Source organism: Phalangium opilio, unplaced genomic scaffold, assembly GCF_054372755.1.
Source record: "Phalangium opilio isolate 3A_F unplaced genomic scaffold, DU_Popi_V2 ptg000070l_1, whole genome shotgun sequence".
Classification (NCBI taxonomy): domain Eukaryota; kingdom Metazoa; phylum Arthropoda; class Arachnida; order Opiliones; family Phalangiidae; genus Phalangium; species Phalangium opilio.
The window spans coordinates 7,385,047-7,407,345 of record NW_028324182.1 but is presented as its reverse complement, the minus strand read 5'-3'; the positions used below and the strand labels follow the sequence as shown (position 1 = coordinate 7,407,345).

The following is a 22,299-nucleotide window of genomic DNA, read 5'->3' as shown; positions in this document are numbered from 1 at the left end:
GGGGGCATGGGAGGAAACAGAGACATCGTAAATCGCGTGTAAATAGCACATTCAAAATATCATTTTTAAACATTCAAAGCGGGCGCAAGCGCGAACTGTGGTCTGAGTTGTATCCCCAGATGACCCAAACGAACACTGCGGTTTTCGCGGTGGCTGAAACTCATCTGCGCGATGACGAGAGCCCAGAATCTTGTCCAGGGTTCCAATGGTTTGGCTTAAATAGACAGAGGGGAGCGAAAAAAGGTGGTGGTCTAGGAGTCGTGGTTGCGGACCCCACCCCATGCAAACTTTTGCGGTCCTGCGAGGAACACATGTGGATCGAAATCAGGTGCGGATCGGTTGAGGTTCTTATCGGAGTGGTATATCTCGCGACGGATAAAGAAGACGTGAGTTGGAACGCCAACATTTTACAGTGTCTCGCGAGGGATTTATCACAGTTAACTACCAATGGTAGGAAACCGGTCTGCGTCTTAGGCGATTTCAACGCCCATATTCCGGAGCTAGATGGTCGTGATAATCAGACGGGTCGCAAATTCGTGTCATGGGCTATGGATCAAGATCTCACGATTCTAAACACACTCAGTGAAGTGTGCGTGGGCAGATTCACTTGGTCGGCTCGGGGGCTGGCTACCACCATTGACTATGCACTGGGAAATGATCAGTTCCTACGAATTCTGTCGCGCATGGATATTGATGAGGACGGTTTTTTGAGCCTGGGCAGTGACCATAACGCGATCACGCTGTCTTTAGACATCTCGGGTCGACGTCGTGAATCGGTGGTTCCGGCGCGTTCGCGACCGCGTTGGCGGACAGATGTTCCTGCCAAAATGGAGTCCTATCAAAGAACGGTCAACGAAGCTTTGAGTGACACGACGTCTATAACGCTGGAAGAGTTCCAATCTATCGTGGTTTCCGCGGCTTCTAACACGTTAGGACAGTCGTCGGGGAAAAGTACGCGAGGCCCACAGAAGCGCTGGTTCGACCATGACGTTAAAATGGCTATCCAACAACGCAAAAAGGCAAATCGTAGTTATCGTAAAGCCGCGAGGGAAGGCCGCCGTCACTCGAGTACAGTTTCGCCGGAGTACATCCAGGAGCTTTGGAACTCCTATTGTGCCCGTAAACGTGAAGTCGCGCAGCTTGTAGCAAGCAAGATTAGAGAAGTAAATCGGGCCATGGAACAGGATATTTTATCTGATAAACGTTTGGCTGGTAAAAAGTTTTGGCGATTATTTAACCCGCCACACCCATCTCAGACCCTGGCGTCAGTAAAGGCGGAGGATGGTTTTAATCTTATATCAGGTCCAGAGGCTATTAGATTACGAGTCTCGGAATTCTACCAGGCCGAGGAAGAAGCTTTCATAAAATGTCACGCGTTCCTTCCCGGGCTGCAAGGCGGTGTAGAGATGCAGTATGACGACTCTCTCCACGATGATATTCTTCCCCATGAGCTTGATACAGTTCTCAACGCTCTCCCCACGGGAAAGGCGGCGGGGCCTGACTCTATTTCGTATGACCTCATAAAATCCCTGAACGGGTGCTCGCGTCGGGTATTGTGCGAACTATTTAATGGAGTCCTACAAAATTCGACTGTCCCAGAGACGTGGGGCCTCACGGAAATAAAATTGTTGTACAAAGGTGGAGGGAAGGACATTGAAAATCTGAGTTCGTTCCGGCCAATTGCCTTATCACAGTGCGTCTCTAAGGTATTTGTGGCAATTCTAAAAACACGCTTGGAACATTTTGTTGAGACCAATAATATCTTAGGGGAGCTACAGAACGGGTTCAGGCGGGATAGGCGAGGGGCTGATAGTCTCTTTATAGTATACCAGTTGTTGGACATTGCTCGAATTGAACAACGTTCAGCGTTATTCGCTTTTCTGGACCTACGAAAGGCTTACGATAGCGTCTGTAGGACTCGGTTGTGGGCGTTACTGGTGACCCTAGGCATTCCAGGTCATTTTGTTACTCTCTTGGCTAGGCTTTATGAGGATGTAAAGTACCGGTATTGGTTTGGGGATGTGGTAACAGATTTCGTGTCCAGTGGGGTGGGTTTAAAACAGGGGTGTCCCCTGTCTCCTCTCCTCTTTGCACTATATTTGGAACCTCTCGACAGGGCCCTAAGGGCTTCCAACCTCGGTTTTACGCTTAGGTACCCTGGCGGCGCGACGCGGGAATCTCGGGTAGTGGGTGGATTTTTTGCGGATGATATTTTTGTTGTTGCTGAATCGCGGGTAGGGCTGCAAGCCATTTTGGATATTTGTGGGTCCTACGCAGCGGAATATGGGTTGGCTTTTAGCCCAGATAAATGTGTAGTCCTCGAAAATAGTTTGCCTTTTGAGAGGGGGTCCGATCCTGTTTTCCTGCAAGGTTGCGTATTAGCAGAAGTGACTGAGGTAACCTACCTAGGTGTAAAGGTATCGAATAGGGGGAAGTTTTTGGAACCGCAGGAAAGTATTGTGATGGCTAAGGCCAACCGTCTGGCTGGTGCCATAAAGCACAAGGGGTACCACTCGTACAATAAGTACAATGTTATGAGGACACTATGGAAGGCTGTCGCGGTTCCGGCGTTAACCTACGCGAATGAGGTTATGTGTTTCTCGTCTAATACGAGTCGTCGTCTTAATCAGGCTCAATTTACCGTGGGTAAGGCCGCGTTGGGGGGTAACTTTATTACATCGTATGCCGCTGTCAAGGGTGAAATGGCCTGGTCTGCCTTCGAGGAGAGGGAGGCTAAAAGTAAGCTCCGCTATCTGGGTCGGTTATTGTTTATGGACGACATGCGCATTGCACAGCGGGTTTTTTGCTATATTCGAGCAATGCCCAGGAAAACTACCTGGCTAAAGCGCGTTGAGTTTTTTCACGAAAACTATGGTGCCGGAGTGTCCCGGAGCGCGGTTCAATCGTTACATGAGTGGTATGCCAAGGTAGATAAGGCTGTTGCTGAGTATTCTCAAGCACAATGGCGGAGGGATGTTGCTGACCATCCGAGTCTGAACCTGTATTCGTTAAAGGAAACACCGGGCATAGAACCTTTCTATGATAATTCCCTTGCTAGTGGGATGTTTTTCCTGGCCCGGACGGGGGCGTTAGCAACATCCGCTCGTCTTTCCCACATTTTTGATAAGGAGGTGGCCGGCTGTCCTCTCTGTGGGGAGGTCTTAGAGGACATCGAGCATGTAGTGCTGTTTTGTCCGGCCCTGGCACAAGCAAGAGCCCCGTACCTGAGGTTTGGGCCCATTACCCTGGCGGATAGCCTATCTCTCGGGGATAGGTCAAATATGGAAGTCATAACTATCACAAAAAGTATTTTAGCCAATTGGGCGAAATTGCGCCTTCTCTGCCCCATGCCCTATTAAAGGATTGAATCATATGTCGATCAGCTGTCATTGTACATAATTGTAAATAGTTTTCTTGTTGACTTTGTAACGTGTAAATATTAATTTAGTGTTTTTTTTATTGTACGACATTTAATGCTTTGTTTTAGTTTTTTTTATTTTCGGACCTGTGAACCCACGTTAGAGGGTTCCTCCCTGTTCCAAAAGGGATTTGTAATCAAAAGGGTCAATAAACCATTCATTCATTCATATAGGAAAATGCATTAAGACCTTGCCTCCTGTAAGCGGGCTTTCCCCAATATCTCTTTGAATATCTCGGAATTATTTTCAGTAAACATAACTTCGCGCAGCTAATGTCTAATGTATAATATTTAAAGCAATCACTATTTAAGATCAAAAACGATAACTCATAGAAACTTTGTAGTTTACCTCGAGCCATTTTGAGTCGATTTCCTAGATCAAACCTTAACCTTAAAACGCGAATCATTTCGAGCGAAAACAAACCACCAGGCAGGTTTCCTTAATGATTTTCCTAAACACTGAACTTGTAAGGCAATACCTCGAAAACTAATAAGCAGGCCAACTTTCCCCCTTCCCAACCATAAAAGATTAAGATTAAAATTCTTGGGGCGGTTAATTCAATCGAAATGACGTCCGATTAAGCTTGCATTTTCTCAAGGGGCAGCTCACTCTATCTCTCTCTTTCTCTCTAAGGGAGTACTTAGTTTAATTCATATTTAACCCGCGGGTAAATAAACTAATTGGGTACCAAGAAAGTAATTGTCAAAGGTATACTAACGAATTTAATTACATTATCCCTTAACGCTTCAAACTAATAAAAAAATTTTTTAATTAAAGTGGTTTACCCCTTGGACTTCGATAAGCTCAATAATATTAGTTAATAACCCGAAAAATTTAATATATCTGAGCTTCGAAGGTGGTTAAGAATAAGGAGGGAAGATTGTGAGGGCTAAGTTTGTTCAAAAGGGCGTTCGTCGAAGCAACTATGGGGCTTTTGGATCCACTACTAAATTGAGTCGTAAATCTAAACTGGGCGATGACCGAAGAGAACTCCTTCGAAAGCTTCACCTCTCTCTCTCTCTCGCTCTCTCTAACGCAGCTTCTTTTTCTATTAGTAAGCGGAGGCGAGAATGCCTTCTTTTCTAATCTCCTTAATTCCTCCTAAATTGCGGAAGCTATTAGGCAAAAACTTTTGCCAGAACTCGGGGATTATAGACTGTCTACTGAGGCTGCGGCAAAACGTAGTAACTCCTATTTGGCTCGAAAGTTTTGTTTTTGAACAGTTTAGTTACATTTTGTTTTTTTGTTTCAGCTGAACAAAATTCTCTTTGAAATTTCTTCACCTTTTCAAAACGACTCCAAAATATCTTAACATAGAACTTTTTCAAAAAAAAGTCTGAGCTTTAGACATTTTCGTACAAGTTTTCTGGTCAACTACTCAAACTATCAAACTATCCAATGTGACAAGAACAAATGTTCCTTAAATAAATAGCCCAAATTTCACTAAAATAATATTTGATTCTTAATTGAAACGTTTCAAGATTTGTGGCATAAAACAATTATTCTAAATGTTACTCTCTGAAATAATTTCTTTCGGTTTTAAAAACGACATCATTCAGAGATACAACATTTTTCATGCAAATATGATGGGTCATATTTGGGCCCACCAAAAACAACGCGTGTCTCTGAAAGAAGGGCGAAAAAGTAAAAAAGTGAAAGAAAAAAAAACCCCAGTTGAGTAAACTTAAGACTCGGTCCGGAAAGAGACTTAATATTTGCTTAGCCTGTTCGAGTTCACGTCGAAAACAGAGTTAATCTACCTAAACCCTCTTACAACACATTCGCGGTGAAAAAAGCAATGAACGACGTTAAACCAAACTGTCAAAACGGGATAAAAATATTCCTATTTTAACCTTCAACTTCATTAACAATCGCATCACGAACGGCGCGTGGTGGTAATACGCGAGTGTACTTCTTAATATTAGGCGAAAGAAGAAGAGTCCGAGCGTCATAAGCATTCGACGGACGGTAGTCGCTTTATCCGTAGGCCTCACCCCTAAAGTTATTTACTCGCTAAAGAGATAATGATAATCAGGGCATTTCGGGTAATAGCCATGTCAGATCTAAGTTGATAGCAAATGATAAGGCGTGTTCGCATTGCACAGAAGCGTTCTGAAGATATATACATATTTAAGAGAAGCCACACAGGCGATGCGATTCCGTTAGACATAAGAAATATTAATACTTCTAGTGCATTCATTGACCTTGGGATCAGTTAACATTGCGCTGGAATCAACGTTCCATTTGAATAAACTTGAGTTTTTACGAATATACTTCTAGTCCCCGGCAAATATGTTCTATAATATTTTTTTAATATCTATGGGTTATCCAGGGTTAAGGTACGGTGGAAGACGTCACCATGGAAACCGAGAGCGCGGGGGTGAGATGAAGACGTGCCTGGAATCGTTAGAGAAACCCCTTTCACCCCATCATTTCCGGTGAACGTACATACATCGACAGTGTCTTTGGCACGAGGTTACACCGTTTGTATCTAGGATACGACTAAAGCTGAACAAAGAAAGTATTACCAATTAGACCAAAAGTAAAGTTCGTAGACCTATCTCGAGAAGAAAAAATTTAATTTAACCAATTTTGCTCTGATCTCTCCAACGCCGTAAACACTTCTTAATTAGGCTTAAAACCTGATAAACTAATTCAGTTATTCGACACCAAAGACACTGAAGGTACAATGCCTTTGCAGGATTCTATACATTACGCGGCTCAGTCCCTTCAGGTGAAATATAAATCCTTGTTTACGGCTAATTTCACTCTATCGGCAAATGAAGTAAAGGGAAATAGCAAACAAATTTCATCAACTCTTTCAAACAAACTATGGAGACTACTCCCCGTTAAACCTTCGTACATAAACAGATCAGTATTCATAGATATTACAAGCATATACAGGGTATTTCAGATAAATCTGGCATAAATGAAGGAGATGTTCTTTGGGCGCAGGATTTCGAGTCGAAAATGTTCAATAACATTTTTCCGTCCGAGTTTTTAAGTTAAGATTGGAGTATTTTACGGATGACCCCTTATATTTAATTAAGAAACTGTAATACAATGATTTTATGCCCTTTTATTTATGAGGTCGTCCCATAAATATCGGCCAAAGAACATTCCCCTTAGTCTATGCCAGACTTACAAGAAACACTTTGTATAGACCAAAAATAGACATAATCGACGAATAGCGCGTTTCTATAGAAATCCGAACAGAAATTACGGCTGATATGTGAAAAATGCATCAATTCTACTTCGATTGCGATGTAACGCGTAGAGATGAAAGTTCGCAGTTCTTATATCCATGGTACGGTATAAAGTTTCAGGGCTCAGAGGGGAAAGGAGCTGAAGTGGCAATTAAAGCATTAACGTTTAAGGTCTAAAATTTAGTATTGCGACGGTCGTTTCAAAGCCAAAGTCTATATAGTCTACTTCTATAGGTAATGAAAGATCACCCTTAATGCTCTCTCTCTCTCTCTTCTCTTCTCTTTCTACCTCGAATGAGAACGTGATTAACAGTCTCCCCTTTCTCAAATTTCCCTCTTTCTACGCGGGATGAGTCTCTCTAGGATCTCAACGCCAATTGGACCCCCCTCACGCAGTCCGCTTAATAGGAGATTGTATCGGCCCTTACGCTTTTAAACCCCCTGGGACCCGCGTTATAGTACCCCTTAAGCCCACTGTCGGCCTTCCAGAGACGTCCTCGCCTGCTATTTTCAGACTCCAAACATCGTATCTTCTCTAAGAGAGATTCCAATGGATTATTTACTTAAACCACCAATTTTCCACATAACTCTAATTAAAGACAATGAATTATATAGTATAGTTCAAATAAATACAGTGCACCTACCTTACATCTAGTAACTCTTAACTATACACATAAGATTGAATTGTACTAAATGTGTACGATTTTGAAGATACATTTGTATTTCACATTATGTTTGGTCAATTTCACCCACACAAATAACTACAATACATGCAGGGGTTTAACAAATTAGAGTGTTATTCTTTCATTAATAATTAAATCCATTCTCATAACTACAACTGAAAATTGAGGAGATACAACATTTTAACTCTCAGATGAAAGCTTTTCTTTCTAGTGAGAATTCCAATCTATAACTCTCACTTGTTCGCTGCATGGCGAGACTTTCGGTCCGTGTTTCCCAGAGCAATACGTCTTAATTGCTTATACTCTTTATATCTTATACCTTTAACCCCTTTCCACCGTGCATGGGCTTTGGGTTTAATTAGAACCAGACTGCCTAATTTTTAGTTTTAATCCAAGAGAGACGCAGTCTCCTGTTATATCCCCGTATTAGTGGCTTTATACCACGGATGAACTTTGGTCTATATCCCCCTAATTGGTATTTTTCTTCATTGCGAGCTAATAATAAGTTAAACAGCATTAAACCCTTTCGCGATAAAATTGCTAAATAATTGGTCTGAAGTGAAATTAAAGGTAATATTTCTGACAGACACGTGCAGGGTGAGTTAACTACGCATTGTTAATTGAGATACAAAAAGTAAATATGGCTAAGTATTGAATATCATGAAAAAAAGGAAGAGTGTAACAGTATCGACTGAGGAACGATCAACGGGCAACATTTACTTCAAGAAGACCGCAATGGTCTTATAGAAGAGTCTTCAAAGGAAAAAGGCTCTTTCAAATCTAATCTTGGAAACCGCGCCACCATATAACCGAATCTGGCCGTAGTATTGCTTTACTTTATAAATTACCAATATCTACCAATAAGTTATAGGATGTGGGTCTAGGAAAAACTGTATACATATAAAATCCACGTTTTATTACATCGTAAATAGGAGAAGCACCCCGGCAATGTACGAAGCATCGAAGGGGAGAAACCAATATTACGAATTTAATATCTTGTAGCGACGAACCCGGCTAAGAAAGAAGTAGAAAAAAAAACGTCTAGGCCTAACCCCGTAAGACTAATCTAATATTATCCAGAAGCGAAAATCCCTACACACCTCTCCAGCCTCTTCGAATCCCATCCCATCTCATCTCGTGGACGGGACCAACGCTCTTAGAAGTAAAAGGTGATATACACGACCGCGCGAGATTGAATGTTTCTCACCAGGACATTGTACTAAGCCCCGAACCTCTGTTACAACCAAAACGAATAAGGCTTCCCAAAATGTCACTCCCCGCCTTTGAGCTTGGTTTCAATATAAGCTGAAAAACATTCCCTTCTTTCTTTTTAGCTCACACAGTTCCCTTTTCATCCTGTGAGGGAGACTCTTGCTCTTTTCGGACTATACGCGTTTATGTTCGAGAAGTCACGGTTAATGAAGTGGAAAGGTATACATAGTGTCTGTTAGTGTATAGCGTAAGAATGCTTTCTTAGTATCTTCAACTGTATTCATTAGGATTTGGCGAACAGACCTATAGGGGAAACACGAGAAAAAGTTTATTTCTTATTTATTTCGGGGCGCGAGCTATGATTTCGGGTTTACGCTCGCTTTATCCGAGACTGCGGTATAAAAACTAGAGAATGATAGACTATTTCAGTGACGACATCTTGAAAACATTTGCCAGACTCTATACTCGCAATGAATATTACAGTTTAAACCAAGCCAAAAGGGGAAACTATTTCTAGCTCGAAATATCTCTCAAAATACCTCATAGGGAAGGAAGAGGCTGGGTAGATGAGAATGAGAATGTTGTTGAGAAAGAAGAAGTCCAAAATGTCGGACACTTCGTAAGACTCAATATAAATTATTCCATGAAATATAATACATTTTGATACTGCGGATATAAGGTGAAATAATGACATCAAAATCTTAAGTTTTCACCCCGCGTTTAAACCCACATCTAATTACTTCCTTATAATTTTTTTGAATAATAAACATCTTTGATATGTAATATTCTGCTAAAATGTCTCAACAGCAATAATTACAAGTTGGCAAGTGTCTGACCACTCGACGTCCATAAGAAATAGTAGTAGCTATTCCTAAACTTTCGCGCGCTTGCTTGGGCGTTGGAATTGTTTCTCCCAGAGATTGGATTTGGTCTCCTTCCCTTTTTACTATTTTTTTCTCGTGTCGTCCACCTTAGACCAAACTAGATAGGATTACGACTACTTTTCGGGGTTAGGGTTTGGGGGGGATGGGGATCGTTGTATAGATATTGGGACGTTAGACGACGGATATAGGACGATATTTTTTTGCTCTTCTCGACGCGAAGACGTTCTTGTCAGCATTGGCCTTTTTCTTTCCCTCGTTTCCGTCGATTTTGTTGGATTGCACGAGGGAGAAAGGAAGAGGTTGGGCAGTCCGAGTTTGCGATGGCTGTTTCCATCTTTATCAGGTTTAACATCCGAGTATTAATCCGCCAAAGCTTTCTTCAGTTTGCAATCTGATCTTCAACAAAATATAGCTATTTTTATAAGCGATTTAGAGAGGGATTTTACCATATAAATGGGACTTCCTGAAAGATGAAACAATCCTATTTCGTTCTGATACTCATTTCAACTCCCGAAAAACGTTACAAATTTTAAGATGCTGTATCTAGGGTCATTGCCTGATAGTAAGTTCATTTTATTGGATGATAAGCCGGAATCTCAAGAATTTTCTGATTTATAAACCACATTCACGAGAAATTTAAATATTTTTCATGCATGCAGGGAGTACAATACTAAAACGTCTTTGTAAATATCAGACCGGGAGTTAGAATCTGATTATGTCACAGTCAAAAATGAACGTTAAAGAGCTACTAGTTTACTGAAAGCAGACAGCGAAGTTTTATTAGGTATGCGAATAGTTATACTTATGTGACAGACGTCTATATGATAAAGGAAAATAAGGTTGCAGTGCAAATATTGGTCAACGGCGAAAAGAAACACCTACTTAAATACCCGACCTAAAATATTTTGAAAGTAAATATTTCTAAAATTCATTATATTTGCGAAAGATTTTGATGTCCCAAAACCAATATTATTACCTTCAATATTTACAGTACAAAAACAATATTTGAAAATCAATTAACAACAAAGAATAAATGTTATTTGGACAAAAAAGGGGGGAGAGCGTCATTATCAAGCACGCAGGCCATAGTTGCACATGGTCGAGTGTCCACTCCAAGGAAACGGACGGGTGTATACTCATCCGGTCATGTATTATGTCATAAAATTGGCCCGCAGGAAACTAGTGCGATATTAATAGGGGTGGCTAGCAAAGGTGGCTAGGGGTCGTCCTCCCAAAATTCAATATAATAGGTCGTGGAGGCGGAAGAGTGGCGGCGTGGTAGTAGGGAGAGGCTGTACACGGCAATGGTCACGCGCCGATGACCGCAAACACGACACTGTCGGATGCTAGGACCTGATTAAGTACCGGTGCGAGAATCGGAAGAAATATAAGCCTACATAGAAAACAGAGATAGGAGCTGTTAGGAAAAGCCCAAACTAGATGGGGGAGACAGAGAGAATTAGTTTCATTGTATCAAGAATATACTGTTAATGACGTTTATTTTCAACCTATTTTTTATAGTCTCATAACGAAATGCTTAAGTCTTTAAGCAAACATAACATTAAAACCTGCATTAAGAGTTTAAGATAATTCAATTAACAAAAACCGGATGTAGTTCTCTGTTTAGTCGTGAAATTTTATCAGTGAGCATGGCTTTAAATATTTAAAGGCACCTGCCTACATTCGAATTTTGAGCTCTATACTAGAATTTAGTAGAGAGATAATATACTGTTGTGGGTTGTCCATATGATTCACGAGAAGAATGAATATTTTCATGTCTAGAGTAGGGCGCCCTTTCTGGTATACAAGAGAGGGGGAGAGAGTGTTAAAACTATTGTTGGCGCAACGCGTCGACGACGCGAAAAACATTAAGCCTTTAGAAAACTTTGTATAAAAGCAGGGCTGTATAACATTAGTTTGGTTCATAGTGATGCCGTGCGGTTAAACTAAGCTTCCCTTCATCCAACGCTTGTACTAGCTATATAAATATTGGGAAACCACGTGATAATCTTCCGTGCATGGATGGAACCGTGTGTATTTTGGAAAAAAGGAAAGGCAAACATAACAAGAATAGAGTTTCAATGAAAATGAATTTTCATAAAGGGATAGTATAGCTATAGCGTTTAACGCAAAGTATTTATCGATTTAAATACTTTTAAAATTAAATAGAATAAATTACTTTGATCTTAATAACTTAATCACGCGTGAAATGTTCAAAATTCCGAGTTAAACACTTTTAAAAGTGGTTGGATTATATGATCCATTAGGAAGTAGACTTATATAGCACTTAATATATAATAGAAGCTGTTAATCTTGAATCGCTAAACCATTCATGATTCTATATAGCGGATAGAGGAAATAGAATCACAGAGCATCGAGTCACATTTCCAGTTGAAAAATAAAATTGGAAAAATGAGTGCGTGCGATGGAAGAGTGGAAATACTGAGGAGGAAAAGGCATTTGGAACAGACGACGGATATATCAAAGTAATGGTCAGCGATTAGGCGGTCCTTGTCGGTCGTGCCTTGGCGTTCGCGCACAATAGCTTTCCTTCCACCTATGGCACCACCTTACACTCAGTCAGACATCGCTCTCTCGCTGACTCTCTCTCTCTCTCTCTCTCTCTCTCTCTCTCTTTCTCTCTCTCTCTCAAAAGGCGATATTATACGCCCTCCTCCGTCTCATTCTTCCATTGTTATTTTGCGAGATTTTCCAATTCCCGACTTGGTTTGTGCCACGAGACCAGAACTGTTCCACTTGACTGCTGGCTCGACCGGAAGTCCATAACCTGAAGCTAAACACATCTCTGACGTGTACCACTAAGAGTGTGTCGAATCAAAAACGAAAATGTTGGCGCTACTTGACGCCGTCTTTTTCAAGTGCTTGAGAGTCTTGAGGCTGGAAAATTTCAGCTCACCAAGCATATTTATTATTATTCGAGCCTGTGGTGTGCGTAATTGATGAGCACCATGATCACCCTTTCACTTTGCGCGTCAAAACTTTCGTGTTCTTTTAATTAGTTTTCTGGTTATCTATAACAGACATGTTGCGTTCGAGTCATCATTCGTGACAGCAAATAAGACGGAAAGGCTAGTGGCTGTCTCAAGGGTTTTATAACATCGAGTAACGGACTTCCGGTTACGCTTAAGGATCCTTCAGCTATCCACCAGGTTGCGCTAGAGCGCTTAAAACCCGCGTCATGACTCACTCCCAAGCATTCTGGGTTAGATCTCCATGGTTAGACGACCAAGATACTCGAAAAACATCAATCATTTATAGACTGTGGGTCTGTGGTGTGGATATACGCGTATACGCCCGGTGTACCAGATGGCCATTGCGTCTATACACTGGAATACCCTAGACTTCACCCCCTCTACCGTAAGAGGGCACGGAGAGGAAATTGATGACGTATAGTCTCCATTTATAAAGTCTCTTAGACCCTTGTTCAGCCTATATAGCAACATCGACGTCCCACCGTTGCGGAGAGATTTTCACAGAGCGCCATGCAGGAATCCAACTGAAGCATTAAGCAAATAACTCTAGAGCACCTTATAGTTTCGATGCTTGATAAGTTGCTAAGTAGTAAAGAATTCATCGGGGTCCTTTCCAAATAAGAGATATGGAGTTTATTTGATTAGGGGACTAACTAATGTAATACTCTAAGTTTATAACAAATTTCCCATAAGTAAGACATCTTGCAAATTTGAAGCACGTTTTTAATGACAAGTATCATGGCATGTACACATATCATGCCTTAAAAGCATTTCATGTGCGAGAAAGTTACTTCTTATGAACTTATAGTTTAGCACTAGGTCAATATGACGTTTCCTTACTCAAGCAGATGTCAAACTTATGAAATACACTTATGCCCGTTTCCATTTTTATTTCCATTGCAGAAGGGAAACAGGAACTTAAGTTGAAGGGTTTAATAAGTGATCCCTATATTTAGTACCAACTGTTTTCCTTCCAGACATATCATCGATTAGGTTTCAGTTAAGACAAAAAGAAACTAAAATACTGGTAATGCTTAGTTTCTATGAATGATAAATCATATGTCTGGTTTGTTTTAACTTCATATTCAGTCCATTTACTGCCTAAGAACAAATAGAGAGGGGAAGGTATCAGAGTTATGACTTCGGATTTTCTATAATCCATTACAGATAGTTTAATAAATTAACCTTAAAACGTGCACGAAACCACATTGCCTCTCCTAGACATTCTACACTTTAATTCCATTAAGAATTTCTGTAACACGTGTCCGAGTTAAGCCGAAGTAAAATTAAGATTTTCATTTCACAAAATCCCCACAAACCAAAAATAATTTAAAATTAAATTTGAAAAAAAAATGAAGTTTTTAGATTTAAATATTTGCCACTAAATAAAATAGTATTTTTTCAGTCCCAAATTGATACGGAATTTTATATTACTTCTACCTTCAATGGCAGCTCGGAAAATATCTACACCACTAACAACTCTGATAAAGTTTGGAAACTGCCATTACCCTCTGAAAGAAAAAGATTGTCTTATTGCTAAGAAAGACAAACTGATACACTAAACAGCAGAATCTCCGGTAGCCAATTTTCAATCACATCCCTTGAAAAAAAAAGGTAAATAAAAAAGGCTTAAGTGTTTGCGCAAAAGAGAGGATATTTACCCAAAGAAAAAAAGCATTTTCTTCGACCAGAGTTTCCTGGGTTGACGTGGAAAAAATACATAAATGGGACAATGCTAGAAAGACTAAGTACTATGGAGGGGAATTGGAAAGACGACGAAATATCGGTAAACAAATCAGTCATTATGTTTTTGTTTGCCATCAGAGAGAGAGCTAGAGAGATCCTAGAACTCATATTCCTTGAATAGAACCAGTTGTAGTCTTGTTTATATTACAATACTATTGGAATACTGTGGAGATGTTTCGATTCAAATAAGACATTCATAAAGAGCCCAACTACATATATTGAATAAATCATAACACTTTTTATTAAACTAGACTATCTGTTTTTATTCTAAAAAGGCACGGATTTTTGTCCAATTCGGATGTAACTTATTTAGAACATTCTTCCCCTTGGGTTGGCATTTAATTAATCTAATTTGAAATCAAAATGTCGGGTTAAAAAAAAATTTCACTAAATTTTCTTAGGCCTAATTAAAGAAATGGTAATACATTATCCTGGTTAAAACTATACCCATTTAACCCTTTGACTTAAGATGCATTTATAAAACCCACTAAAACTTAAGTTCTATCCCCAAAGACGAACACCCCAACTTTTTCAGTCCTGATGAGTCTTTTACATGTTATGGATTACTGTTAGAAAAAACAGACTAAAACGGTGGCGACATTTTGGTGTTTTTGGACAAAACAGGACCGCCCAGAAACCAAAAAAAAACGAAGTAGACTTTACGCGTCAGTCTGACACTTTCTGACCTCGATATGGTATGGGTGAAAGAAAAAAGAGAACAAACCCAGAAAAAGTTTCCAAAATGGCAAAATAGCAAAGAGAAAATAAAAGATAGAATCGTCCGGAGAATTTGAGGAGAGAGAAAAAAAAATAAATAAAAAAATAAAAACTTAGATTTCCCAGTTGGCAACAGTACTATAGTGTATTGGGAGAAGAAGCTCTCTTATATTATGGGCTGTACTTTGCTGCTATATATTGACTATACTGCATGCACTCTGTACATCGAAATAACGTTTCTTTATTTTTACTCGGACCTAGCTATACTACATTCAGTGCAGCTTTTATCCATATAAGGCAGTATGGAACTCGCCAAAAGAGATTTTTCAACAGAGTTTTTACCCCAAACTGACAGAATGAACGGAAGAAGAAAAATTATATAGCAGGACCTAACCCTATTTATTTGAAGCCGGGAATATTATATTATTCATAAGTTATTTGAAGAAAAATTCTTTAATAATAACTTCCTTACTAATTAAAAATAATTAAAAACTCCACCTGTCCATAATACGTCCAGTCAGAAGTCTATTAAATTAGCTAATTTAATGGACTTCTGGTCCAGTCTAAACCATTTAACATATGGAGAGATAAATAGATGAAGTAGTGGGTATGTACTCATTTCAGCATAACAAAGTGATTTATTATGTTAGTGATGATTTTAAGAACTAAATAAAATTTTAAATATTTTCTATGATAGGATATTCTTTACGAGATAGACCAATATAGACTTAGACGTTTCTTCAACATCAAAAACCATAAAAAGAGCGTAAACTGGCCCAGGGCGCCAAACAATCGTAAAAAGAGGTGAATGAATATAGAGCTAGGATTACCTTAATACCCGTCATCTTTCTAGATAGAGAAATGACGTTAGAGATGAAAACCCAGAAACGCATTATATCTCATCACCCTTTGAAAACGGGAGAGAGAGAAAGGACACTTTCACTCGTTCAAACTCTAAATGTTTAAAATCCACAGCTAGAATTTCAACAGCTAGAATTCCTTACAAACATTTGAATTTCAACAGCTAGAGTTCCTTACAAACATTTGAATTTCAACAGTTAGAGTTCCTTACAAACATTTGAATTTCAACAGCCAGAGTTCCTTACAAACATTTGAATTTCAACAGCTAGAGTTCCTTACAAACATTTGAATTTCAACAGCTAGAGTTCCTTACAAACATTTGAATTTCAACAGCTAGAATTCCTTACAAACATTTGAATTCAACAGCTAGAATTCCTTACAAACATTTGAATTTCAACAGCTAGAGTTCCTTTCAAACATTTGAATTTCAACAGCTAGAGTTCCATACAAACATTTGAATTTCAACAGCTAGAATTCCTTGCAAACATTTGAACTCTTAAAGTAAAAATTAAGTTACCCAACTAAAGAACTATTTAATCTCCCATAGATTTTCAAAATAGAAATTATACCTCATAGCCAGACGAAGTTGCCCCATAAATGGCTAAATTTAAAATGATAAAAAAAAACCCGACATCAGGCAAATACCACACCCCTCTAATGCAGACACATTTCTAAGAAAAATAGACATTGGTGTCTTTTGTAAGGCTCTAAATTTCACGATCTGGCGAACTTCCAATCCGTAACTGTTAGGACAATATATAATCCTTTTTTGTCTTTTCGGAGCTCATCCCCAAGAAACTATCCGAATCTTTTCCTCGGAATGAAAAACTCGCTGAGAAGTGACAATCTCTCCTCACTTTAAAATTCAACTACTTTCTCCACCAGCGAGCTCCAAGTATAAAGAAAAGAATAAAGATCCCACCCCTTCTGCCATCGCATCCAAACATAGTGGGATGCATGAAAATAAAAATAAAATACAAAATAAAACTCGCAAACTTAAAAAAAATCTCGACCAAAGCGGCGAGAACAAAAACGGAACAATACAAGGATTTGGCTTAAAGGGGTAATGAAGGATTTAAAATTTTGCTTCAAAATTAGATTTATAATTTTAGTTCTAGAATATCATATTAGTCATCGTCTGCCCTAGTAGCGAAGTAGTTACACATAATTCTTTTTTATTCCACAACTTTGATTAACATTGGTGTTCACATTTGTATCCAGTGTTCAGTATTTACGGTTACGGTGTTTACATTTACCAGCGATTATTCACATTTGGGGTGTGGAAAATAGGATATTGTGCAAAATTTAAAAGAGTTAAAAAGATGAAAACATAACCTGAAAGTTTCAAGTGTCTAACATTAATCAAAGATTTGTTAAAAGTGGTCAGAGTTACCAGTATCAACCCTAGTTTGTTTGTTAAGCTACCTTCATACTAAAGGATCCATAGGCTAGTATTTTGTTGTTGCTCGAATTCACCTTATTCCCATTCGCCGGAAGTTGGGCTTATCTCGGGATTCGTGGAGGGGAGAAATTCGTCAGTCGTCTGCTACAGTACATATTTTTTTGCCTTTGTAGCAGACGACAGACGAGTTTCTTCCCGTTACTCTCCTCCAAAAATCCTGAGTTAAGCCTAACTTTCGGCGAATGGGAATAAGGTGGATTAGGCCTGGGTCTATGCGTCACCTCCAATTTTAAAAAAGATTTTAGAAAGTTTATCTTGCTGGACAGATTTCATTATCACTTTGACGTATCGAGTGGATGATACGAGAAACAGTATTCTTAGAATATTTTTTCGCACGAACGATTTTTGGGGTTCCTATAAACCTAGCTACGACGAAGAGAGAGAGCGAGAGATAGAAAAAAGAAAGGAGTTTTTTTGCCTGAGAGTGTGGCCTGCTTTTTTTGTTCAGGAGGTATATCGTCACTGGGCCCTATAAAAACATGAATAATGCAAATGCAGTTTTTCTTTTCCGTTCGAATGCTTCTGTTTATCGAGTAGCCAAGCCACCAAGCCAGCTAACTCTTTCCAACTTCGCCCATGCACCAAAGCGCGGCCGGCCGCAATACGAGAACCGAAAATGGAATCGCTTCAATCGCCAGTGTGAGATTTATCAAAGCCAAACCGTACTACGGAACAAAGCCTAAACAAACGCCTTGACAAACGTTTACAAATCGCGATATAAATAACATTGTCTTAGCCTTACGCTACGATAAACTCTTATTCTGAAAAATTGCGTTTTTGTCCCCTTTCCTCCGGACTATATTCGGGATTTGGAATTTTCGATTCGCAATGATTCCGATGTACGTTCAATTTACATTAGGGAATAAGGCCGTGTTAAGAAGGAAGGAGATACACGGGTAACCGGCGGAGGAATGTTTAATACCTTTCTAAGTATTAAATCGAAGCTGTTGAACGAAAAAACAGAGAAATAAGCTAATAAACCGACAAAACTACCCCCCAAAAAACGTCTTCACTATATATTGGAAAGTATCAGATGGTTTACTTTCAATACTCTTTGGATATGTTTATATGGTAAATATTTTTTTTCATTTTAGAATTTATTTAGACTACTTTTCTCATACGGAATTTGGTATATAGTAACCATACTCCTTAGTTTCTCTACCGCTTAGATTTAAAAATTATTTAACTAGACAGATGGTATTTTGTAATAGTTTCTCGTTTATTGGGTTTTTTCTCGCAGTTTGCGACAAATCAAATGAAACAATAGAATTAATATAAACACATACGTTAATAATGCAAGATCTTTGATAATAGATTTCCGGAAAAGAAATATTTTAAAACCCTGTTATTCCTCTGCAGTTTATAAAACACTTCCGATTTTTCGTGGGCAGTTTCCCTTATTTCATTTTGAGGTTTAATATAAAGCGGGGGGATTTTATTGACCAGGCCCTTAATTTATGCCTGACTTCTCAGAAACACCCGTCTGTCTACCTAATTTTATCAACTTACAATAGATAAAAATCGTTCTACACTAAAACTTGAAAGAAAAAAATGTAGGCTATTTTTGCTCTTCAATTCAATAAGATTGATTAAATTTCAGAGCACGTGAATCTACGATGCAAATTTAAAATAATCTTTCAATATGAACGAAAATGTCAAACGTATGGAAAATAAACTTCAGATAAGCTCCAGACATATTATCAAACTGTAGTTACAATTACAGAGAAATTGTACATTAGCAACCACTCTAATAATTTCCCCAAAACTCTCCCAAGAATTCAATTGAAAATTGGGTCACATTACTATGCTAAGGGCTCCGTGTTGTGAACAGGGAAGTAATAAAGAGAGGCCTTTATAAGCATTAAGCTTGTCTACAATCGGGATTATGGAAAGCGGCCTTTAATCTAAAGAGGAAACGCGCGATCAAGCGAATCAAAGGACGAGTTTCGAAGAGAACCCCCAAATTAATTACGTCATAGCACCAACTCCGAGAGAGAGAGAGAAATTCGAAATTGGTTAAGCATCGTACTGTCGTATTCGATTTGAAAACGAAACGTATCTCAAAACTGAAATTAATATCACTATATATATATATATATATACAGGGTGTTTGTGAAAAGTCCATCAATAATGAAAAAACGTATTTATTGGGCCATTGTGAGTCGAAAATGTTCTATGACATTTTGCCGTCCGAGCCACGGTTTTCGAGTTATGATTAGAATATTTTAGGGATGACCCCTTAATTAAATTAACGCTGTCTTTCAATTTCTTAATTAAATTCAAGGGGGTCATCCGTAAATTACTCCAATCATAACTTGAAAACAGTGGCCCGGACGGAAAAATGTCATAGAACATTTTCGACTCAAAATGGCCCAATAAATACGCCCTTTCATTATTGATGGACCTTTCACAAACACCCTGTATAAGGTACGATTGAAAATTCCCAATAATTTCGGTTACGGAAGTCGACCTTAATATGATATTAATCGGAAAATTATTCAAAATTTCAATTAGTTAAATCTCCGAATTCGTATAAACTCGGGTATAGCTTATATAGTTTTGTATACATATTACGACGCTCTGTCAATTGACTTTAAGTATTAAAATATTAAATTTATCTATAATCGAATTTCTATAACGCGTATCGTAATGCAAATTACGTTGAAAGTATCCGTATGATGCGATTAACATTTCGAAAATATTGATTTCAGTATAAAATTAACAATTATAATATATAAAAAAAACCAGTTGAGACACTGATAAAATTTGTATACCAAAAAGGTAAACTCACCTAATAATTCGGCATCTTCGTCCCCACTGAGAACGCCTGTTCCGGTAAGGTCATCCTGTGCCCAGGTCCAATTAATTAAGTAAAACAGTAATATTCCTTGAAGAAAAATATTGTGGTGGTCAAAAGTCAACATGGTCATAGTTCATCAAAGAGAAAACTTCACGCTTTAATTTTAAACGTTTCTTTCACTATTTCTGAAGTCAAATATCCAGCGGGTTGTTCGTAAGTCACAGATTCCGACTTCACTTAAGGGCTATTTAACATCATCTTAATCTGTAACAACGATGAAAGCGTCTTATTTTTTGAAACTGTTATTCACACCGTATAGTCACTAAGTATAGTCAAGCAACATCGCTGTGTTTCTACAAAGTCAACGAACTTCGCGTATTCATTAAATGAAGGAGGCAGTGCCGTGGTTAAAACGCAAAAACAATAACAGCAGTAGCAGTAACTAGGCAAGCGTCGGTGAGATAGATCAGTTAGTTGAACGATTGGCTAATTGTCGGTAGCGATATGTAGAGAGAGAGAGAGCTGTAGGAGCTAGAATCCTAGATCTTAACTCGGCAATGTACGGAGCTGAACTACTAACACCCTCTGAGTTGGTTCTGGTCTGGCACAAGGAAGGTTGAAAACGTCCGCAACGTTGACGTTGGCAGTGAAGAGTACGTATCGACTGGTTGTGCACAGGCACAACTTCTCTTCTCAACCCACTGTTCTGCGCCGTAGAAACTTCTTTCCCTTTCGTTCCAGTCTGCATACAGGACTCGGGTATTGTACACGCTTGACTCTCTCTTTCTCCGGGCATGGGCCTCTCAACGCCTTGGACGGCGCCCTCTATCAGATTCAACCATAAACTAGGACAGGATGAGGATGAACAGAGGCTGAAAGCTGATGGTGGAGAACGTTTTTGGGGATCGAGAGGGTTTTTACTCCGAGCCTCTCTATTGAAAATGTCCAGTAGTATGGAAAATTCATAGCTCAATGGTAACTGTTCTGGGGAAAATAATCCAATAAAAATAAAATAAGAATTAATTTAATTAAACGTAATTAATATAAATAGTTACCAGACTACTTCCTGTTTCTACTGAAGGCTAACAACAATTATTTTAACGTAATGAGAAACTAATAATATTTCTAAAAATAATACATTCACGTATAAAAGCAAATGTACCAGACTCTAGCTGACAAAATTCCACGAAACGAATATATTTTTCATGTACAATTTGACGCATTTTTTAGTTTCGAAAGATGAAATAGGCCAAATAATTTTTTACAATACATTACGTCTATTTTTTCCTAAAAGTATTATTTTTTAAAGGTTTTCCTTTTAAAAAATTGTTTCGTCAAAAGATAATTTTCCGGGCAAGCATTTTATACTTTAAATTGAGCAATTTTAATTGCGCAGAATCAATCTCCTATCTACCGATAAATTAGGCAAACAAATCTCATATTTAAGAAGAGTAGGGGCACGGTGATAAAGCAATTTTAGTTTATTTTCCTTAATTGATATTAAACTAATCAAATGTTAAGTCTCTTCGGTCAGTATCACCCCCATTTTGCAAAATTTTTGATATCTGTCGTAACATCTTTATATTTTGCGTTTCAAGTTCTTTAGTTTAAGAAGACTGCGCCTGTCCCGTCACATAAATAACGACACAAACATTTCTCTAAAATCAAATAAACGAAGCTTTTCTTAAACAATAAAACTAAAATACCCTGAAGTTTAAATAAGAAATAGATTAGTCAAAATATGTCCAAAAAAATATGTATACCAAAGTTCAATTTCGATAATGGGAAAGATGCGTGGTAGGGTTCAGTTTCCTATCATATCTTCAAACTAAAAACCCCGTTTATATATGAAGAACCTCAACGTGGGTCCTTCACAAGCCTAAACAAAAGTTTGTGGACCCTGTATGGGCTACACCATAAATATCTAGTTCTATTTAACCCCAAAACAAACAGACGTTCCACGCGCTCACCCATGTTATTGGACCCATCCCCTCCGTAAATCAGCGTCTTTAGCTGACAGTCTGGCTTTTTAAGTTTTATACGCGAGATTACAGTCTTGAAAAAACACACCTATTCTAAAGAAAACTCCATTTTTCGGCTGGTAACCCTTCTCTTTCAAGGGTGTAAGAGAATATAGTGTTTTTGGCTTCTTCCCGAAATGACTGGACTTTACATTGTCAGATTTTTCGAAGAAGGCAGTCTGTCTTTCTACGTATTCTACCACCGTTGTCCGAAGTCAGGGAGAAAGGATTGCGAAACTAGGCTGGAAGGGGAGGGGGAAGAGATGTCACCTGAAGAATGCCGTGCAGCAAAATG

At 38.7% G+C, this 22,299-nt stretch overlaps 1 protein-coding gene across 1 annotated transcript in view; it reads right to left on the bottom strand.

Annotated features, from left to right (window-relative positions):
* LOC149661373 (neural cell adhesion molecule 2-like) overlaps positions 1-20,113 on the bottom strand; it is a 107,208-nt gene extending 87,095 nt beyond the window's left edge. Inside the window, exon 1 of the mRNA XM_089842883.1 lies at positions 19,975-20,113. Within this exon, the coding sequence (XP_089699009.1) occupies positions 19,975-20,113 (139 nt within the window). The remainder of the gene's footprint in view (positions 1-19,974) is intronic.
* Between the last annotated feature and the right edge of the window lie 2,186 nt (positions 20,114-22,299).